We start from the raw sequence: 22,795 nt of genomic DNA, 5'->3' as shown, positions 1-22,795 counted from the left end.
AATTGGAAATTATTTCCCAGATCTGAGCATCTCTCAACTAAATGATACATGCCAAAGAAGTAAACATGTCATAAAGTGTGACATAACAGGGCATACTAGGAGTAAGAAGGAAAACAAAGAGAAAATGGTAATATTTCAGAAAATTAAAAAAAAAAGAAGAAAGCTGAGAAACAGTAATAGTTGGAATTTTTTCATGGAGGTTGTTCTTTCTGTTTATAATTGTTTATAATTTTCCTAATATTCCTAACACTATGTTTAGATTTGGAACTCCCACAGCGAGTGTCTCTTGCTCTCTTGATATTTCTCCAGAAGTTCATATGCAGTATTTGATTATATCACAATCAAAATTTAGAGCACATTGCATGCGAAGTACAAAAGTAAAACATCAATACTAACTGGAAATGCCTGATAAAATACACGTACTTTGTTTTTCCCTTGTACTTTTCAATCTTTTCTAAGTAGATTACCATAACTCTCACAACTAGGAAAAAAACCATTTAAACTGCCTGCTATTTAAGACAATGCCATTTAATATGTTCCAGAGTTTGTAACACGGGCATTGCCTATTCTCTCTCCATTCCTTCTTTGACTCTTCAGACAGCCAGTTTTGGAAATGAGATGCTCTGCTTTGATGGTAGGCCAACATCAAATTAAACTACTCCTGAATTTCACAAGTCTAACATTTCAAATGAGAGATTTCAGCTCACTCCACGCAGTTTAACACACTTGTGCCCGATGAAGCATTGCTGATAGAATAATTAGCTTGAACAATGTGTGAAAGCCCAGGGACAGTTTTTTAGGCAGTCGCTAACTGTTCTTCCCTCTATGCTCTTACAAATGAACGTTCAAGAGGTAAAGAGGGAGAAGGGCCTTTCCTTTGACCCAGCACAGGATTTCTGCAGTGGCGTGTGCCGTGTTTAGAGAGGAATGCACATGGAGAGGTATGCAGCCAGCCAGATCAGACTTCGTTTGCAGCCAGATGACCATCACATCTTATCCTACAAATATTATCTGGTGCTCAGTCTTGAGCCCTCATATATGAGAGAGAAAAAGTGTGGAGTCTGGGTGTATTTGAACAGCCACTTAAGCTATGGTTTCTATTTTTAAAATCTACCTTCATGCAACTGATCCTTTTACTTTGCTGGTTAATTTTAATGCTATCTTTAAAAGGTGATAGCTAATCGAGAGCATAAGATAGCAGACACAAGTAACATGTAGCACCTCTGTGGCTAATCCGGAGCTGCCAGTCACAGCTCATTCCAATATAGTTACCACCCCCAGGCCTGGGTGTGCAGGCTTATTTTGGAGTTAGACCCAGCTGAGGCTTGAAACTGGCTCCAGGCGTTTCCTAGCATTACCAGACGGTGGGATCCTCTAGGAAGCAATTCTACTGTGGGCTTTCTATTCCTGAACCAGGTCTTTGAACATAATCTGCTTTCTCACCCAGTAACCAGCATACTCAGCCTTCTCATTCCTAACTAACCTGTCTCTCCATCTCTCTACTCAAGGAAGAAATTAGGAAAGAAAGAGAAAGACAAGGAAGAGAGAGGTAGATTAGGGTCTCCCATTTCCTGTATATGCTAAGAGAAGCCAGTACTCCTTTTCTTCTTGGTCATCATGATTTCTATCCCCTTCCCAAGTGCCGTTTTTCCTATTTTTAGCATTGTTTTGTTTTAAGAAATCCTTCTCCACTTCAGTCTTATCTGGTGATTCAATTTCAAAAACAACTGGAATCTTTACCAACCATCCCATAGCCAAAGCATAATCTGGGTTTGTATTAAGAAATATCCCTGGTAAAATCCCAAATATTTGGTGTTTGGTTGTTTTGTTTTTGGTTTTTGATTTTTGTTCTTGGCCAATCAATATGTCTCCCTTTCCATTCATTTTCATGCCTAGTCCCTGCTGATTCTGTGAGCTCCCCAAATTTGTGCACTAAATTCCCTTTTGCTTAAATTAGCCAACTTTTGGTTAGTCGGCGTTGGTTTAACCAGCTTAGTCGCTCAATAAACAAAAATGTTACCCAATACACTTGGCCTCCGTCTTGCCTCTCACCTCTTCTCCCGGATCAAAAATTTCTAGAGATTAAGCATAGATTAGATAACAATTATCCAAATGTTATCTCCCAGATAAATTTCCTGGATCAGTAAACTGAAATTAAGTGAATGAGGAACAAGAGCTGATACAAGACGGGACTATTTTCAGCAGCGCAATATCGTGAGGTGTATTCTTAAAAGACACAAAGAAAGATGTGAGTGCGCATGCCCGTCTGCAACACCGGTGGTCAGGACTTGCTTTCGTTTTAACCAGAGTCGGCTTTAGTGAAAGACTATTAGAGGATCCTAACCAGTAGTCTTCTGCTCTGATATCCTTCTTACTTCTTAAGAAATGAAGGCCACCAGGACAGAGATAATTGGAACTTCGGGAAAGGGATAAGGACAGAAGTCATAGGCAGGCAGTGACAGAGCTGACGTTATAGGTTTCCTTATATATATCGTGTACCGGGTCATTCAAGTGCTTTTATGACCATTATCTCTGCTGCTCTTCACAGCAATGCTGGGGAACGGCGGGGCAGAGATTGTGGTCTCCATCTGACTGCTGAAACACTGAGCTGCAGAGAGATGAAGTCAGTTTTCAACGGTCCAAAGCTGAAACCCACATCTCTGGCTTCTCCTATAAAGAAACCAGAGGTAGGCTGAGTAACGCGTTGACTAAGAGAAACAAGTGGTAAATGAGGGAAGACTTGTAGACCTTCAATTATTAATACCTTCTATTGAGATTCCGAGATAAGTCCGTTACTCTGAGGGTGGGGATAACACCTGGTTGCCTGAGAGAAGGGACTGGCATTGGAGCAGGTGCTCCATTAATGTTTAATGACAAATGAGCTAAGACGTGAGATAGCATGGACAACCCGAGAGAGGGCCTTAGTACCCGTACGGTGTTTTGATTAAGCACAACGGGTAAATAGAAGCCTTTGGAGAAGTTTCACAGAGAAAGCACTATATCAAGCTCCCTGGCTTATTGAACGACAGCAAAAACTTTTATACTCATATTTTGTTTTCTCAATGACGAGGTCTAAAATAAAGAACAAAAATTCCGCCTTCCTACAGCCCACTGAGGCAAACCCCAGGGAAATCATCATTTTCTTTTCAGGCTTCGGGGTTGCTCCCTTTGCTATCTGCTTTCACCACGACGACCACCACCCCGCCCCCCAAACGCGCTATTGGAGCGACCCAAGGCTTCTGAAGAACAGCGGTAGCTTGGAGGCGTTTAATCACTATAAATTCAAGCCCGACAGAAAGGCGACCCCACGTGGGAGCCCCGGGCGGTCGCTGGCTCGGAGCAGCGTCTCCCAGCGAGCAGAGGTAGCAAGCACGTCCGAGACCCCCCTCCTTGCGCAGCGCTCAGCTCCCGCAAGCTACCACCTCCCCGGCGGCCGGGGGAACTCAGCCGGCTTTGGGAGGTCGGGCGGCGGCCGAGCGGCCGCTGCTATTGGCTGGTCGGGCGGCGGCGGAGGGGCGGGGCCTCCGTGATTGGCGGGGGCCCCAGCCGAAGGGGGCGGGGCCGCTATATCAGAGAAGTCCCCGCTGTGGCGCAGGCAGTCGGGTTGCTGGAGTGCGGCGCCGCCGCGGGAGCCGGAGAGCCAGCTGGCGGGCGGGCTGGAGAGGGGGTGGCGGGGAGGGCGAGGCGGCTGCGGGGCGCAGGGCGCAGGGCAGTGGTCTGCAGGGCTTCAGCCTCCCGAGGGCCAGCCTCGCCGAGCCCGGAGCTGGGTCTGAACCCCGCGCACACCAAAGACGAGGCGGCTGTGGCGGCAGCGGCGGCCCCAGCCATGCTGTGCTATGTGACGAGGCCGGACGCGGTGCTGATGGAGGTGGAGGTGGAGGCGAAAGCCAACGGCGAGGACTGCCTCAACCAGGTGAGGACCAGGGGCCAGGCGCGGAGTCCAGGCCGGTTCCCCGAGGCCGAGGGGCCTCGCTGTGGCGCCGGGACGCGCCGCTTGCCGGGGGCCGGCGGCGCGGCGGCGGCGGCGGGGTTAGTGCGCCCCAGGCGCCCGGCCTGCGCCCCCTCCTCCACGAGGCCGTGGGGCGCGCGGCCCCTTCGTGGCGCGCCGGGGGCGCGTGGTGGGGTGGGGGTGGAGGGCGCGGGGGACGCGCGGCGGGCCTGCCCCCCTGCCCCCCAGCCCGGGACTTTCCCGGAAGAAGGCGGCCCAGCACACCTGCCTCAGGTGTGTGAATGATGCCTCCTGTCGGGTCCCCGCGGGGCCTGGCAGCGCCACCTGCGTCCCGGGATGAGGTGGCTGGAGGCGGTCGCAGGTCCCTCGGGTTGCTCGGCAGACAAGCAGTGCCCTTATCTCTTGATGCTTCTCAAATGGAGAAGCATTTCCTATGCACCTCCTTGCATCTCCCGATTCGCGGGGGACGAGAGGACGGTAGGTTTGGGTCGTGGACTCCTCGGTTGTCTTTAAGCACGCGTTTCCTTAGGAGTGAGGAGGAACGGTTCCAAACAGTGCATAGTGGTGTGACAGAAAATTTGATCTCAAGTGAAACGCTGTGCCCTCCAACCCCCTCGACCTGAGATGTCTGGAAAACCTCCTGCAAAGCTTAGCTGACACTTGTGGCGTGTTTCCTCAGTGTGTTTGCTTTTTTGGAGTCCAGATGGTTAAAATTGTCCAGATAATAAGCTGCCAAATCAGCTGTGCAGATTGTGCTAGTGGAGGGAATTCCAGTGATTGGAATAAGAAGGAAAATACCCCGTGGATTCCCGTCCTCAGCCTTTCTGGAAGGCTACATTTTGAGAACTCCTTTTGTGCCTCTATACTACATCTAGTGGTTTCGCATCACTGGAGCCTTAGAACTCTGTTGTTTTAGCTGACAACAGGAATTGTAACACCGTTGTTGAGCTTTGTTTTTTAAAAAAAAAAAAAAAAAAAAAGCAGGAATCTTAGACTCAGATGGAGTGTGTGGGTTTGCTTTGACCACATGGACCACTTGCTCATCCACGCTGCATTCATTTTTGTTTTAGGTGTGCAGGCGATTGGGAATTATAGAAGTTGATTATTTTGGACTGCAGTTTACGGGTAGCAAAGGTGAAAATTTATGGCTAAATCTGAGAAATCGGATCTCCCAGCAGATGGATGGGCTAGCCCCTTACCGGCTTAAACTGAGAGTCAAGTTCTTCGTGGAGCCTCATCTCATCTTACAGGAGCAGACTAGGTAAAGTGACGCTAAAATAAACCAATGTCAAATAGACCTTTGACTCCATTTAGGAAGGGCCACTGTACCTTCCCAGAGATGTTCACAGGCAAGTTTGTTTTGATACAGAGTGAGTTGGTTATAACTTAGAAGTTTTCCATAGCACAGTTCTTTTGTTGAGGTGAAAAGAGAGCTGCATAGTTGGCCTGGGGTACATTTTCCAACTCTTCTGGTGTTTTTCTTATTTTTATAGACAATGGGAGAGCAAGGTTGAATTCTTACAAACACTTGAGATCAGTGCCACAACGCAAAAAAATTAAAAAATAATTTAAAAAAGAAAGAAAGAAAGAAAAAAAGACCTAACTGACTTCCTGATAGCGGCATCTACTGCCCGATAGTAACCTCTGTCTCAGCAGTGTTACTACAGGTCATTGCAGTCTGCTCTAACAGAAAGCAGGAAACAGTTCCTCTTGGGTTACTTAAACTTGGTCAACTTCTTCAGCCTAGTGTCAAGTTACAGTGTGTAGCAAAGAGCTCTGTCCGAATTTTAAAAGTTTTTCAGTTTCTTGAAAACTTAGTCAGAAAACTCTTTTAAGGCCAGCAGTAATCCATCGCTACCCCACAGATAGGTTATACATGATTGTTGAGTTCAGATTGTTAAATTTCTCTCTTCTAGAAAACCACCAGTAGTGGTAGACAATTGGAGCATGTGGTTTCCTTTTTCAAACAGAGGATGGATTCTCCCCTGGACTGGCTGTAATACTTTTCTCAAGGATGAGCCAGGCTAGGAAACTGGTGTTTAATATTTACTGCTGAAATGCAGGAGACCTAAATCTTAGAGTGGCATGTAAAAAAAAAAAAAGAAAAAGGAAAATGACTACTTTTAAACACGGTAAACTTTGGATCTTAGTTCTAATGTTTTTCATAATCCTTTGGATTGGAAATTTGCCATGCACATAAAAAATGTGAGTGTGAGAATTATGAGAAATGATGAGTGAGCCATATCCTTTAAGAGTTTTTTAACATGTCATTTTTTTGGTTGTTTACCAAAGGACGTATAGACACATATTTTGAAATACTATTTATTTGAATTTGAAATCTCTCCTTTGCCTTTTTATGGGGCTTTAAATGGTGAGAGAAGTGTTCAATTGTGTATCTGAGGGAAGCTAGTATATTGAATTCTTAGTGCTTCTGAAAATGTGTTGCAAAGTATTCAAGTGATTCCATGTTTAAGGATGTTTTAGCTGTCTATATGAATCAGGATAGGTTGGGTTTTTTATTTTTTTATTTTTTTTAACTTAAAGCGGATTTGTGAATGCTTCCACTTTGCACTTCAGTGTGATAACTTGCAGTTGAGTAAAAGAAAATAGTACATATATATATAAAACACAACATGTTGGAATTTTCATTGTGTAGCTTTATCATTATTTTGCAATTATTTCAGGGCCTCCAGATTCAAATCTGTTTTGATGACACGGATTTATTTTTTAAATCTGCAGAAGTTTGGAGGACCAAATACATCATTTAAACAATGATTAGGGGACTCCTCTGGCGGTCCAGTGGTTAAGACTTCGCCTTCCAATGCAGGGGGTGTGGGTTTGATCCCTGGTCGGGGAGCTAAGATCCCACATGCCTCGCGGCCAAAAAACCAAAACATAAAACAGAAGCAATATTGTAAAAACTTCAATAAAGACTTTTAAAAAATGGTCCATATCAAAAAAATCTTTAAAAAAAACCAATGGCTGCAGTCATAATATAATATGTACATCTGTATTATAAATGCTTACAGATTTTACAATTTGCTACTAGTCTTTACCTGTGCTTTCTTGTAATAGAGTTAATAACTATTATCAACTCCATTCTATTCATGCAAGAAATAGAGACATTTTATGAATTAGAATTGGAATCAAATTTCCTACTTTATTGACTCAATTGACTTTGACTCGAGAGCACTCAAAGATTGCACATACCTAGTTAGACTAGGTAATTTTAATTGATTTTCATTCCTTTTGAAATCATACTGAAAAATTCATGTGATTTTGACTTTTAAAATATTGGTGTATTTTACTTGTTTTTGTGCGGTTGTCTGAAATAAATACAGAATTTTAAGAAAATGCCACCTAAAGTTTATATAGCATTCTGCTTTAATAACTAGATAAAGTGAGTTGTAATTAGCATTGTACCTTTTCATTAGGATCAGTAGTTGTGCTGATCCTAATTAGCATTGTGTTTATGTGCATGATACTACAGAACAGAAATACTTATTTTCCCTAATATTATCAAGATAAAGCTGGTTGATAAACATTTTTGATATTTAATCATTTGTTATAAAATATTTATAGAAAATGCCATGAAAATAAAATAGATCTGTTTACATAATGAGTAAGCTCAGCTTTGCCAGTCCAGTTATGAGAGGTGATATTTTACCATCTCTTGGTCAAGTCATGAGGTCAAGTCATAAGTCATTTCCATTTAATATACAGAAAGTGTCTGGACAGTTTATTAAATGGTGCTGAAATATCCTAGCCAAGTTGTCTCTGTGGACAATTAAAGCTCACAGTAGAGCTGGCCTGACTGGGGGCAGTTAATATATTAGTTTGCATCAGATTAGGGAAGCTGCTGTGAGAATGACAGGCAGGAAGGCCCGTCTGTAAGAGGAGAGTTCTAGGGGCAAGGCAGAAGCCCTTGCGTTCTAGGTCCAGCTCAGCAGTCTACCACCAGCATGTACAGCCTTCCAAGACTTGAGCCCAACTGAAAACCCTGAAAGAGATTCTTTAAAATCCCTTCTAGCAGTAGATTTTTTTTTTCTTGGCTTCTGCTTCCTCCTCTCCATATTATTTTCCTAATGCTTTTTCTAAATACATTTCTCTGAAGAGAGAAAAAATATATCCAATGTCTGCTTAGATTGGTAGGTAGAGTTAGTCTGACCTCTGATGTGGCCTAATTTTAGATTTGATTCTTTACCTGGATTATTATGTTTGCTCTGGAATGGGGGATTCTGGAAAGTAACCAGAGAGTTTTGTTTAGACTCAGCTGGCACCTTTCAGAGATTGGCGACAGCAGGTGTTTTCAGCAGATGTTTGCCATGCTATGGATTAAAACGAAAAGTGAAATTAATGTATTCCGGAAGTAGATCTGAAATCATAATCGTCTTTGAAATTATTACCTTTCAAAGGCTTTCGGTTATTCACAGCAATTCAGACCAGATTTTGTCAACATTTTCAAAACCAGAGATTAGAGAATTATATGCTTCATCTTCAGGGATGGTAATTATACCATCCATTCCCAATAAAATCTTTCTGTTTCTCCTGACTGCCACATTTTAGCAGAGCTCTGTGTTCTTTGCTAGAGGCACCCTGCTTGGTTAAGACTCACCAACACCTGAATCCTCAATCCCAGAAACCAATCCCAATACAGGGGATCCGTGAGTGCTGAACTACATGTTCACGGAAATGCTATAATCCTGAACGTTGCATCTCATTAGGATCTTAAAAGTTGCGAGCAGTGATGCGTTTGACTTCAGACCCCAGTTCACTCACCAGTTCACTCATCACTCCCCGGGGAAGGCTTCTCCAGGCGTGCTCAGGAGACTAAACTCTCCCAAGACATCGTGTAGCTTTCCTTTATAGCATTTAATGAGTGTGTAACACTCCATTTACTTATGTGACAATTTGCTTATTGTCAGCCGCTCTAATAATCTGAATTCCATTAAGCAAGGAGCTGATCAACCTTGTATACCCAGAATCTAGCAAGTGCTTGGTGTGTAAATATTTGTTGAATCAATGAATTAAGAACTTGGAAATAAAAAAAAAATGGGGTTAACTGATACTGTGATAATATAAATTTTCTTATAGGTATTGAAATGTTTGCCAGCTTGCGTCTATAACCTGAAAAGTTTGAGAATGTCTAAAAGAAATCTCACCACTAAACAATGTTTTGTAGTGATTTTTCTCAGTTAAGAATTTGCTCAGTGCTTGGCATTCTTTTGTTTGCTTGCTTCCTTCCTTCGCCCCCTCTACCTCATTCCAAGCCGTTTGTTCATTGTGGTTGTTAGTTCTTATCTCGAGTGAACTACCACGCTCCTGGACCTTTTATGAAGTTCAGATAGTTTTCAAGCCGCAGGCTCACTTTATCTAATTTCAACCAATTTGTAGGTCCTGGCTACTTATTAAACTCAATTTTTCCCTGTCTCTCAACAAATATTACTTAGACAAGTGAAAATCGAAGGAAGATGGCATCACTGAAACCCACAAAGCAAATGCCACATGCAAACTATAGGCAGGTGGAGGTGACAATCTCAAATCAGTACACAGCTGAATCACATTGACCCTAGCCAGTGCCTGTAATCACATTCAAAGTCTTATAAAACATCACGCAATGAGAAGCCCACGCATCGCAGTGAAGAGTAGCCCCCTCTCACCGCAACTAGAGAAAAGCCGGTGCGCAGCAACGAAGACCCAACGCAGCCAAAAATAAAATAAATAAATTTAAAACAAAAAACATTGTCACGATGGTGAAGGTTGATTACAGAATTTACCTTTGTGTGATTCAGGATGGATAAATTCCATAGGATGCATTGCAGGAGTATTATGTTCTTCATATCAACTACATGCCTAAGAGTGGGATGACACATTCTCTTTTTTTTTTTTTTTTTTGGTATGCCCAAATACAACATAGGCCCCAGGAAAGTAAAAAATGGTAAAGACAGACGTGTATATTATTTCCAAAGAAAGTATTAATTACATTTCTGAATTCTTATTTATCTTTTAAGTTTTTTTTCTGTTCAGAGTACGGGATGTTTGTGGTGTTATATATGGTTACTTTAGCCACAGACCGCCCACCTGGGCCCCTTCAGTCTCTTTTTGAATTTCTGATACTTACATATGTGTATGAAATATCAGAGAACATTGAGAAATTGATTTTTATGTAACCAAAATGAACTGTGCATTTTGAATGTCATTATAAGTAAAATTTAAATATTTAGATGGCACAAAGGGCAGATTCAGGGTGACCAGTGGGGTCAGGTTCCGGGTTTATTTATTCTCTGAGTCGTGTACCCCTAAAGCCTGATCCCAGACCTCTTCTGGACCTGATAGCCCTCCACACTAATCTAAATTGTTGAGAAAGAGATTGTAGTTAATGCTCTTAAACTACAAGATTGCCCGGACTGTTGTTTGCCTAGGGACAGCTATCTACTGCGAGTAATCATATTTTTTAGAAGTCCAGATTTTATGCTTCCAAGTGTTTTTCTGCTGTGAGTTGTAACCACTTTTGAAATTAGGAATTTCCCTCACCTGTACCCTCCTTATCTTTTAACTGCTTTGGAGCCTGAGGAGAAAGCAAATTTATCAGTGATTCCCATTTTGCATTTTGGGCTTTGAGAAGGATTTCCTTTCACCTGAGTAGAGACCTGACTTGGTAATTATTGGCTGTGACAGGTTTCTCAATTGTAAGCCTTCCATGAAGTGCGGTAGATGTGATGGTTCATTTTAGGTGTGGCTCTTCATTTGAATTCTGAACCTTGACCCTAGGGATTTTCACTGGTGTTATTTTCTCAACCTCTTACTATGAAAAATTTCAAATGTACGGATAAGTTGAAAATTTTTACAGTGAACACCCAATACCTAGATTCTACTATTAACAGTTTAATATACTTGCTTTTTCACATATTTATCCATTCATTGATCCCTCTATCCATCCATCAGTCTATTTTTTGATGCTTTTCAAAATAAGTTGTGTGTGAGTACACATCCCCCTAAATACTTCAGTATGTGTTATCACTAACTAGAACTCAGTTTTTGCCTACAGTTCTTTTTTTTTCTTTTGATACAGAATTTATATATGATGAAATGCCTAAATCCTAATATACCACTTAATGAGTTTTGGCAAATGGATGTACCTGTTTAAACAAAACCCTTAATAAGTATTACCATCACTCCAGAAAGTTCTGTCATGCCGCTCTGCAGTCGTTCCCGCCCCCCCCCTTCCCTACCGCCACCCCACAACCAGGTTGTATGTTTTTCCAGCATAGTTTAGTGATGCCTGTTCTACTTCATGTCAGTGGAATGGCACAGTATGTACTCTTTTGTGTCTGGCTCCTTTCGTTCATCATAAATTTTTCGAGACCCGTCATCTTGTTGTATACATCAGCGGCTTGTTCCTGTTTATTGCTGGATAGTATTCCACTGTAGGAACGTACTGCTGTTTGTTTATGCATGCTCCTATTGATGAACACCTGTTTTCCAGCTATCGTGAATAAAGCTGCTATGAACATTCAAGCACAAGTCTTTTTTGTAGACATGTGTTTTCATTTCTCTTGAGTAAATAAGAATGGAAGAGCTGGGTCATGGAGGTAATTGTTTAGCTTATAAGTAACTGCCAGACCTTTTCCCGAAGCAATTGTACCATTCTGTACTCCTGTCGACAATGTACAGGGGACCAGTTCGTCCACATCCCTGCCAGGTTTCAGGTGGGTTTATAGTGGTAGCACATTGTGGTTTTAGTTTGTGGCTTTACATCTCTGTTGATTAATAACACTTTTCATGTGCTTATTGGCCTTTTGTACACCTTTTGCGAAGTATCTTTTCAAGTCACTGGCCCTTTTTTATTGAGCAGTTGTCTTTATTTTTGAGCTGCACAAATTCTTTATATATACGAGTCCTTTGTCAGATATATGTTTTATAAGTGTATTTTTTTTTCCTGTGGTTTGCCTGTGTTTTTGATGCCTTTTGATGAGTAGAAGTTTTTAACCTTGGTGAAGTCTCATTTATCCACTTTTTTCTTTTACGGTTTTTGCTGACTGCATCCTGAGGAACCTACCTCCAAGTCATGAAGATACTCTCCTATGTTTTGTTCTAAAAGGTTTACAGTTTTAGCTTTTATATTTAGGCCTGTGATCTATCTTGAACTGATTTTTGTTTCACTGGAATTTAAGATACAAAACAAACCTATAGCAATTCTGTTGTGACTTGATAATTTTTAAATATAACTTGGCAGTTAGAGCTTGTGGTTTAATGACTCATTGGACTGAGGCGGGCATACGGGTGATCTCAGTGGGTGTCTCGCTCTGTGAGGGAAAAACCAGCCGTTACAACGGAGGGCCAAGTTCAGTCAGTCTCTTGGAGAGAAATTCACTTCAGTTACTACGACTGGAGACTTTTTAAAAATAGCTACTTAGCCATTTTCGAGATGTTTTGGGTTAGTTACTTAATTTTGAGTTTAATAGTAAATGTGGAGATAGTTGTTTTTATATTTGTGTCATGAAAAGCTCTTCAAAATCATGTAACTGGGAAGATAACTGGAGGGCAGTCATTGAGAGTAACTGCGGTGAGCAGATCGACAACTCCCGATCGGGTCGCAGAGAGTTGTGCTTTGATTATTAGATGATTTCTTTTTTTTTTTTTAAAGATAATGCCTATGCACTCTTTTTTTTTTTATTTTTTTATGGCTGTGTTGGGTCTTCGTTTCTGTGCGAGGGCTTTCTCTAGTTGTGGCAAGTGAGGGCCACTCTTCATCGCGATGCGCGGGCCTCTCACTATCGCGGCCTCTCTTGTTGCGGAGCACAGGCTCCAGACGCGCAGGCTCAGTAATTGTGGCTCACGGGCCTACTTGCTCCGCGGCATGTGGGATCTTCCCAGACCAGGGCTCGAACCCGTGTCCCCTGCATTAGCAGGCAGATTCTCAACCACTGCGCCACCAGGGAAGCCCCTAGATGATTTCTTTATGAGACAAGACAGGGTTTAGAGGAGAGGGCTCTGATTACAGTTCTCAAAAGATAAATGACCTGACTTTATTCCATAAAGCTATGGAAAGGAATTCATTTTAAACATAGAGGAAATCTGAAGTACATACTCTGAAACAAAAATATGTTAAGGATATGTGACTCTTTTTTTAAATTAAAATATGACATATCCTTATATTTATCCCCCCGCCCTTTTTTTTTAAGTCTTCCCTAATGCTGCAGCAAGTGTGAATTCATTAAATGCAAAGACAGGAGTTAGCTAGAATGTTTCACTTTGGGGTTCCAAACCCCATCCATATATTGAAAGTATCCGTTTTCTTAGTAACTGGGTAAAGCTTGAAGAATCATGAATTTCAAGGTGCAACCAAAAAATGTTTAGAAAATGAGCTTATGTCTGTTAGGACATATTCATAGACATTTGCTTAAGACAGAGAAATCATTTTTTCCAAAGGCTTTCTTTCTGTTTATGATTCTAGCTTGTAGCCTAAATTGAATTCGATAAGCCAACCACTTTTTTTTTTTTAAATCTGTATTTTAATCGCTACTCTTTTTTTTGTTGTTGTTAATTAATTTATTTATTTATTATTTATTTTTGGCTGTGTTGGGTCTTCGTTTCTGTGCGAGAGCTTTCTCTAGTTGTGGCGAGCGGGGGCCACTCTTCATCGCGGTGCGCGGGCCTCTCACTATCGCGGCCTCTCTTGTTGCGGAGCACAGGCTCCAGACGCGCAGGCTCAGTAATTGTGGCTCACGGGCCTACTTGCTCCGTGGCATGTGGGATCTTCCCAGACCAGGGCTCGAGCCCGTGTCCCCTGCATTGGCAGGCAGATTCTCAACCACTGCGCCACCAGGGAAGCCCCAAGCCGACCACTTTTGATCTTTACTTAAAAAAAAAAAAAATTCACTGCAGGCCTGAGTTCTTTGACCACATCTGCTTATTTTGATATTATTGGTAACTTTTAACCACTTTACAAAAAGGGAGGTGGGGGGGGGCAATCCATGAGCCAGACAGTTCCAGGCCAGATGGTTGGAGAGAAAATAACAGGAAAAAATACTTGACTGAAAACCACCCCTAATTATTGAGCCATCACTGGATTCCTTGTGGAAGTGTTTCTGCATGCCCTGCCATTCTCCCTCTTCGAAAGAGCACATGAAATAGGGTCTGCTGATGGCCTGCCGCCGCTGTGACCTTTGCTGTCACTGCTGCATGTGCTCTTCTCCTGGAGAGCATAAACTTATCACCCAAGAGCCAGTTTGTAGCCAGAGTTATTTTGATAGGATACATTCCTTCACACCAAGAGGCTGTACCTTCCATCGAAACAGGAGCCATCAGATATATTCACCCTGGGACCCCGGCATAGGGCTTGGCACAGTGGCCATGTGTGGCAAATTTGTTGACTTGAAATGAAAAGGTTGCTTTATAGCCATGAAACGGTAAAATGCAGGAAGGGCCCTACCAGAAAGTTTCTGTAAATGATAAGGAGGAGGAGTTTTGTACTTACAGGGTATCGACCGCAATGCAGCCTAGAATGTGGAGTATGTTGAAAAGGCTATTGTCCCCCAGCTCCTTTTTAAAAATTCTGACTCACACACCGAGAAAGGATCACATTACTCTCAGGCTGCTGACCACCTGTTAATATTTTGTTACTGCTTCTTCTTTGCCTTTGATTTTGGCAGCTGTCTGTCCAGAAGTCGTGGTGGATAGTTTGGAAAAGGAAATTGGATCAATTTTGAAACTCTTCTTTTGCAGGCTAAACTAGTCTCTAACTTAATACTTAGGAAATAAGTTAAAAGACACTTTCATATAAGCAGTAATTAAATTGAGAAGACTTAGTTTGGGTGAAAACCTTAAAATCTTTCAGCACATACTTTCTCCTTTAATGGAAGTATATATTTAGGTTTTTGGGTGATACCCTTAAAATCTTTCAGCACATGCTTTCTTCTTTAATGGAAGTATATATTTAGGTTTTTGGGTGATACCCTTAAAATCTTTCAGCACATGCTTTCTTCTTTAATGGAAGTATATATTTAGGTTTTTGTTCCCTACTAACATGTCCACTGATGAATGCAGAGACAGAGGTACATTAACCAAGATGACGTTTACCGAACAGTCCTCTAAAAGGCCTTCTGAAGGCTGAAGCAGTGTTGTAACATCAAGATTTTAAGGGAGGGCTAGACCTCAGTCCTCAGATAGCTATTTTAAAACAAGTTATTTTTGTAGTTATTTCTTTGCCCCAGTAAGGACCCCCTTCTCAGTTTAGCAGTATGTCAGAAATACTTTAAAGACAAGCAGATGTTTGGGTTAATAAAAACCATGCTTATCTTCTTCCAGTGCTATTATGCATTCTTACTGTGATTTCTTCATAGGGGGCTTTGAATAAAGAAAAAACTGCAGTGTTTGGCAGAGTCTGATAATTTTAAACATTTCTTTATCATTATAGAAGGCACAAAACGTTGAATTTAAACATTTCTTAAAGGAGGATTAATGGCTCTAGTCAGCCTGAAGTTTTGAGACTCTCAACAGAGCCCCTCCTTTTATTTCTACCCTCAAGTTCCCTTGCCTCCTTTTTCTGCATTGTTCACGTTATCCCTTCTACCTGGATGTCAGACACAAGGTTAGCATATAAATAAAAGCATCTCGAGGACTGGAATAAGGGTATCCAGCTGAAGGGGGGAGCTGAATTTAGGAACCCTGTTCAGAGCTTTACAATGATGATCATAATTCATTTTTTAACAGAAGGAATAGCATGGCATTTCAGCATGATTGAGAGGCTGTATTGAGTCATCAAAGGAAGGTTATACATTTGCCAGAGACAAATTTCATAATCCAGGCCAGTCTGCCTATGACAGTTTAGATACTCTGTTCGGAATCTTAGGCAACGCGGATTGGCAGGCAGCGATATCTGAAGTTTTCCAGGACTTCTAATTCTCACATACCTTTTGGTAAATGTAGAATACAGTGTTGTGTACAATTAGGACAGGCTCATATGGAATGAAACTAGGATGGGGATATAAGCTAGTTGCAGACAGCGTGTAGTTTTATGTACATTTATAGAACTCTCCGATGTTAGAGGCACTTATGAAGTCAGCTTAGGCGCAGCTAAATGTACTAGAAGTTAGAACCTGTCAAATATTATAATAGAGGAAGAAATAGTTTGCATGTGATATAGACAAAAGGGTATCCAAATGAGGGGACAGGAGGAGTGGCCTTCAGGACAGAGGGAACAGCAACACCGAGACGTGGGGACGTGAATGTGCTTGGTTTTTCCAGAAGGAGGAATTGTCCCTTTCCTGGGGCATGGTGGCTGGAGGGAATGACAGGAGATGTAGCTGGAAATCTGGGGCTAGATGTGGAGAGCCCTGGGCTCATGCTGACGTGTGCTTCCTTGGCAAACAATGGGGATCCCTTGAAGGATTCTGAGCAGAGAAATGGCAAGTTTATATCAGAAGCAAGCAGCTTGGAAGATGGATTCACGGAGTCTAGAAGAGAGATCAGCTTAGAGGATATTGTAAATTCTCTTGACAGTTGAGAGCTGCAAGTAGGATAGAGGAGGTAAAAATGGGAAAAACGGAACTGGATTTAAAGAGTTTTCAGAGACAGAAGGAAGATGAAGAGTCAAAAGTGAGTCTGCGGTAAAAATAACAAATCAGTCTCTGGTTTCCAATGGGAGAAAAAGTGGGTTTGGGGAGGAAGTTTGGCTTTGAAGAAGGTGAAATTGGGATACTGAAGACCATCCAGTGGAGAAGTCTGTTAGCACTTGGATATTTGAATATGATCCTTAGGAGAGAAGTTGGGGTTAAAACTAGAGATTTGAGGGTCATTTGAATAAAGGTGAGGATTTTAAGATAACAGTTACACATCAAGATAAAATTTTTCTGATTAAGATAATTTCTTTTAAATAGTATAATGCAGAAACATGTATATAATTATTTTGTAACTTGAATGTTACTGAACTTGTCATAATTAGACTTGTTTTGTTCAGGTTAGACTTTTTGTTTCAGAGAAACTTAATCCTTAGACTTATTTTGCCTTACTACTCATGATTAAAAAAAAAGGTCTGTAACAGTAAGCATTTTTAAGGCAGCTTTCTTCCTTGCTCTCTTTTCCTTACTTAAATGGGATTATGAAATTGCTAAGCAGTTGGGTCCGATACCAAGTTAGTCCCCCAGCATAACCTCACTCTCACATTGCTTTGCAGGCATATCTTTTTCTTGCATATCAAGGAGGCCCTCCTGGCAGGCCACCTCCAGTGTTCACCAGAGCAAGCGGTGGAACTCAGTGCCCTCCTGGCGCAGACCAAGTTTGGGGACTACAGCCAGAACACGGCCAAGTACAGCTCTGAGGGGCTGTGTGCCAAGGAGCTCTCCAGTGCCGCCTTGAGCAGGTGAGGCTGCAGTGCGGGCTCGTGTTTACCGTCCCACGTCTAGCAAATTTATAAGAGTTTCCAGAAGGAAATCAAACTATGATAGATAACAGGTAACTTGTGAGGTTGAGACTAGACCGTTGCCCAATATAACCCACTATTTTCAAAAGATTCTTAGCCTTTTCTTTGAGAAACTTATAAACACAAAATATAATCCACACAAATAAATGCCCTTATACAAAATACTATATAACAGGAATTGTAAAATCTCTGACCTTTTAAGAATGCATATCTCTTAAAAAGTCTGTCATGTTTATCGGCATTTTCTTCGTCCCAGCAGGGATTAAACCAAGAGACCTAACAAAGATGTCTCAATTATCTCTTCCTGGGTAACAGGGTTGCCCCTCTAAACTTAGTGGCTTAAAACAACAAAATCATCTCACAGTTCTCTGGGTCAGGAATCTGGCCGTGGCCCGGTTGGGTTCTCTGGCTCCAGATCTCTCAGGAGGCTGCAGTCAAGCTGCTGGTGGGGTTCAGTCTCATCTGAAGGCTCAGCTGAGGGAGGGATCTGCTTCCAGTTTGGCTCAGATGGCTTGTTGGCTGGCCTGTGCCTTCACCACGGCGGCCTCTTCGGGGGGCTGTTTGATATCGTGGTGACTGTCTTCCCCAAGGATGAGCAATTGAGTCAGAGCAAGAACAAACACCCAAGATGGATTCAAAGTCTCTTTATAACTTAATCTCAGAAGTGAGTGACAGCACATCACTTTGGCCGTATTCTGTTCATTAGAAGCAAGTCATTACTCCAGTGTGCACTCAAGTGAAGGAAGTTACACGAGAGCATGGATACCAGGAGGTGGGGACCTTTAAGGACGGTATTGGAGGCTGTCCGCCCCAATAGATAAAATAGATCCTGCATTTTTCAGTTGCAAATGACCTAATCAATCCCATTTAATGCTATATTATAATGAAACTTAGAAAGCAAATCTAGACAAATGCATGAGACATTGCTATGTATAAATTTCTTATGTATTTTTGTTTGTTTGTTTGTTTGTTTTAATTTTATTATTTATTTATTTAATTTTTGGCTGTGTTGGGTCTCCGTTTCTGTGCGAGGGCTTTCTCTAGTTGAGGCAAGCGGGGGCCACTCTTCATCACGGTGCGTGGGCCTCTCACTATCACGGCCTCTCTTGTTGCGGAGCACAGGCTCCAGATGCGCAGGCTCAGTAGTTGTGGCTCACGGGCCTACTTGCTCCGCGGCACGTGGGATCTTCCCAGACCAGGGCTCGAACCCGTGTCCGCTGCATTGGCAGGCAGACCCTCAACCACTGTGCCACCAGGGAAGCCCCTCTTATGTATGTTTTTAGAGATTTTCCATAGTTCTTTTCATTCATCCCCTTCTGGCATCCCCAGTAGTTTTTTTTCCTAATTATTTAATAGTTGAGATCTTGAACAGTGTCTTAAAAGTATTTTACAATAAGTTTGCTAAATAAATGAAACATCAATAGTATATAGCTTTGAGTTTTTGTGATTCGTAGATGACAGTGTCAGTATAATTCACTAGTGAAAATGATACCGATTTATCTCTGAAGACTGCATCAGTTAATCTCTCTGTATGCTTCTCTGCCCTTTTGGTGTCTTGCAGCATTGTGGCAAAGCATAAGGAGTTGGAGGGGACCAGCCAGGCTTCGGCTGAATACCAAGTTTTGCAGATTGTGTCGGCAATGGAAAACTACGGCACAGAATGGCATTCTGTGAGGGACAGCGAAGGGCAGAAACTCCTCATTGGGGTTGGACCTGAAGGAATCTCAATTTGTAAAGATGACTTCAGCCCAATTAATAGGTAACCCAAGTCTTAAATTTTTGTTTAGACCTAAGTGTGTACGTACTTTTGTAGCTCTGATGGTAAAAATAGGAAATGGAGAGGGATTTACTATACAGTCATCCTTTAGGAACAATGTGTTTCATTTTGGGTAGGTACATTCATTTTATTCAGGCCTTGATAACCATTCCAGTATTTTTTTAAAATTTAGGCTCAAGTGTACTGATGTGACCGAGTTAATATTTTTCAAATGTCATCCACAGCTATAAAAATCTCATTTCACCTACACCTACACACACACACACACACACACCCCTACACACCTACACACACACACACCTACACACACACACACACACACACACACACACACACACACACACACACACACACACACACACACACACACACACACACACACACACACACCCTCCAAAACGTGCTCCAGTGCGCCTCTCCACTTACCCCCAACTGCTTTTCAAAGAGCGTTTCTACCTAGGGAGCAGAGTGCTTATCTGATGGTCCCAGGCAGAGCGTCCAGCTTTACGGCTGGGTCCCGAGCACATGGGAACCCTGCAGGAGCACACACACGGTGACCCATCTCCCCTGGGCTTGCTCACTTTTCTCTTCCCACCTTTCAGGATCGCTTACCCTGTCGTGCAGATGGCTACCCAGTCAGGGAAGAACGTGTACCTCACCGTCACCAAGGAGTCTGGGAACAGCATCGTGCTCCTGTTCAAGATGATCAGCACCAGGGCAGCCAGCGGGCTCTACCGAGCCATCACTGAGACGCATGCTTTTTACAGGCACGTACCCCTGTGCACCCCGTAACCCCAGCGTCTGCCACAGTGCTGAGGTTTCCAGGTGACAGCAAGGCTCCTGTGGGTCCTGGTATCACTGTGTCAGTGAACCTTGTACAGAGCTTAAGAAATCGGCTGTTTTCGAACCCTTCATTTCTGCCGTAGCAGTGGGGTCCTTCTCAACATCATCCTGCTTTTCCCTCAGGGTGTGTGTGTGTGTGTGTGTGTGTGTGTGTGTGTGTGTGTGTGTGAGAGTGTGAGCTGCATGGATTCGCTCTACTGCTTATCTCTTAGCCTGTTTCCTCATAGCTCCCCCTCCCCCAGGTGACTGAGCGGTGGGGCCTGTTCAGCCGCTGCTTTTGCCCTCTTCCCGCAGGATGACCCAAGTCGTCTTTCCTTCCTGGGAGAGCTGCTACCCTGAATCCTCAGTGTGTAGTGAGGATGTCTCGATAACTGTATTGATAGCCTTATTTCCAAGGGTGCTTTAAAGTAGACTTGCGATTTGACTCAAGTATTTGGAAAGTTTATTAAAAGCTAAGAAGTTTAATTGGCAGGCAACCAACCCTTTTTTTATGTTAGAGTAGACACACTCATTGTGGAGCAGAATGGAAAATTTGTAGAAATTTTTAACAGAAAGCCAAGACTACAAAGAAAAATGTCCTTTTTCTTGCCATAAGCTGCTTTGGACTGTAGTTCTGTCCCTGGAGGTGGAGGTGCCCTCTGGTTTACAGCTGCCTGATCAGGAGTCCTTCCTTTGGAGACACTTGAGAAGCACAGAGGTAGAATCATTGAAATACCTAACACCTGTGAAACTGGAAGAATTCATTTTCAAGCACACAAACAAGAATATTTAATGTCTGCTCCCATGAGCATCCTTCTTCACAGCAGTGTTTAAGGTCTGGCTCGTGGGAATGCCCAGGCCTGTCCGTACTGAGGTGGGTGTTCCATCTCTGTCCGTAGGTGCGACACGGTGACCAGTGCCGTCATGATGCAGTACAGCCGAGACCTGAAGGGCCACTTGGCTTCTCTGTTTCTGAACGAAAACATCAACCTGGGCAAGAAGTATGTCTTCGATATTAAAAGAACCTCCAAGGAGGCGTATGACCACGCCAGGAGGGCTCTGTACAACGCGGGTGTGGTGGATCTCGTGCCGAGAAGCGACCCCAGCCCCCCAAACTCTCCCCTGAAGTCCTCGGAGAGCAGCATGAGCTGCGGCAGCTGCGAGGGCCTTGGCTGCCAGCAGACCCGGGCCCTCCAGGAGAAGCTGCGCAAGCTCAAGGAGGCCATGCTGTGCGTGCTGTGCTGCGAGGGTGAGATCAACTCAGCCTTCTGCCCCTGCGGCCACACTGTGTGCTGCGAGGGCTGCGCCACCCAGCTCCAGGTGAGGCTCTTCCCAGCTCCAGGTGAGGGGGCGTTTCCAGCTCCAGGTGAGGGGCCTCCTGGCTCCAGGTGAGGGTCCTTCCGCCTCCAGATGAGGGGATGTTTCCAGCTCCAGGTGAGGGGGCATTTCCAGTTCCAGGTGAGGGTCCTCCTGGCTCCAGGTGAGGGGGCATTTCCAGTTCCAGGTGAGGGTCCTCCTGGCTCCAGGTGAGGGGGCATTTCCAGTTCCAGGTGAGGAGCCTCCCGGCTCCAGGTGAGGGTCCTCCCGGTTCAAGGTGAGGGTCCCCCCGGCTCCAGGTGAGGGGGCATTTCCAGTTCCAGGTGAGGATCCTCCTGGCTCCAAGTGAGGGTCCCCCCGGCTCCGGGTGAGGGGGCGTTTCCAGTTCCAGGTGAGGATCCTCCCGGCTCCAGGTGAGGGTCCTCCTGGCTCCAGGTGAGGGGGCATTTCCAGTTCCACGTGAGGATCCTCCTGGCTCCAGGTGAGGGTCCTCCTGGCTCCAGGTGAGGGGGAGTTTCCAGCTCCAGGTGAGGGTCCTCCCAGCCCCAGGTGAGGGTCCTCCCAGCTCCAGGTGAGGGTCCTCCTGGCTCCAGGTGAGGGGGCATTTCCAGTTCCACGTGAGGATCCTCCTGGCTCCAGGTGAGGGTCCTCCTGGCTCCAGGTGAGGGGGAGTTTCCAGTTCCAGGTGAGGGTCCTCCCAGCCCCAGGTGAGGGTCCTCCCAGCTCCAGGTGAGGGGTCAGCCGGCTGGCATGGGCCAGGCGCTGACTTGTGGAGGCACAGATGGAGAATGTCCATCTCCATCCAGAGGGTCTTTGTATCTGTGACTTGGAAGGTGTTGCCCTTTGGAAACAGTTTAGATTAGCACACTCTTTCCAACAATGTAATTACTAAATCATAGGCTTCTTTCAAGTCCTGGATATGAGGTTCAGATTCACAAGGTACCACATCTAGTTAGTGGCTGAGCCGGGCACTGGAATCCAGGCCTCCTGGGGGCTGGTCACCTCCTTCTCTTCCCTTTCATGTTGTCTCTGCTTCTTGACACTTCGGAGGATGGTCTTTTTTACTTACTTGTATTATTTGGGAAAGAATTCTTAGAGTTTTGAGTGATAGTTAACTCTCAGTTATCCATGGGTGGGTTGTTGCCTAATTTTTTGTGATTCATTTCTTTTTAGTACTGCCTATGCCTCCTAGGTCCCCTTGGATTAGCTCTCACTTAGCAAGTCAAACTAATTTTAATATTAGTAAAAAAAAATAAAAGCACCTCTTACGTAGTATCTTTTTCTTTCTTGCACCTTGCATTTCCTTTTACAATAATATTTTCAATTTGTTTTCATTTCCCAGAACCGTTGGCTAACTGTCACTGTGATTTTATGTAAAATCAGCCCTAAATAACATCTAGTCCCTCAGAAGCTGCTAATTTCAGAACTATTTTTAGGGCTACATATGAGCCAAGAGGATGCCCAAGGATTTACTTGGTCCTTCCTTAGAGTAGATCACGCTCCTAAG

General features: G+C 43.6%; 1 protein-coding gene across 6 annotated transcripts in view; it reads left to right on the top strand.

Annotated features, from left to right (window-relative positions):
- Positions 1-3,599: 3,599 nt before the first annotated feature.
- MYLIP (myosin regulatory light chain interacting protein) overlaps positions 3,600-22,795 on the top strand; it is a 100,533-nt gene continuing 81,337 nt past the window's right edge. For all 6 annotated transcript variants that reach the window (XM_082345431.1, XM_082345427.1, XM_082345430.1 and 3 more), the window contains exons 1-6: positions 3,600-3,913; positions 5,020-5,210; positions 17,127-17,312; positions 18,934-19,131; positions 19,752-19,916; positions 20,871-21,291. In XM_082345431.1, coding sequence (XP_082201557.1) covers positions 3,827-3,913; positions 5,020-5,210; positions 17,127-17,312; positions 18,934-19,131; positions 19,752-19,916; positions 20,871-21,291 — 1,248 coding nt within the window. In that variant the 5' untranslated portion in view covers positions 3,600-3,826. The remainder of the gene's footprint in view (positions 3,914-5,019; positions 5,211-17,126; positions 17,313-18,933; positions 19,132-19,751; positions 19,917-20,870; positions 21,292-22,795) is intronic.

Source organism: Balaenoptera borealis (genome assembly GCF_965194805.1).
Source record: "Balaenoptera borealis genome assembly, chromosome: 12".
Classification (NCBI taxonomy): domain Eukaryota; kingdom Metazoa; phylum Chordata; class Mammalia; order Artiodactyla; family Balaenopteridae; genus Balaenoptera; species Balaenoptera borealis.
This window is presented reverse-complemented; position numbering and strand designations above follow the sequence as displayed.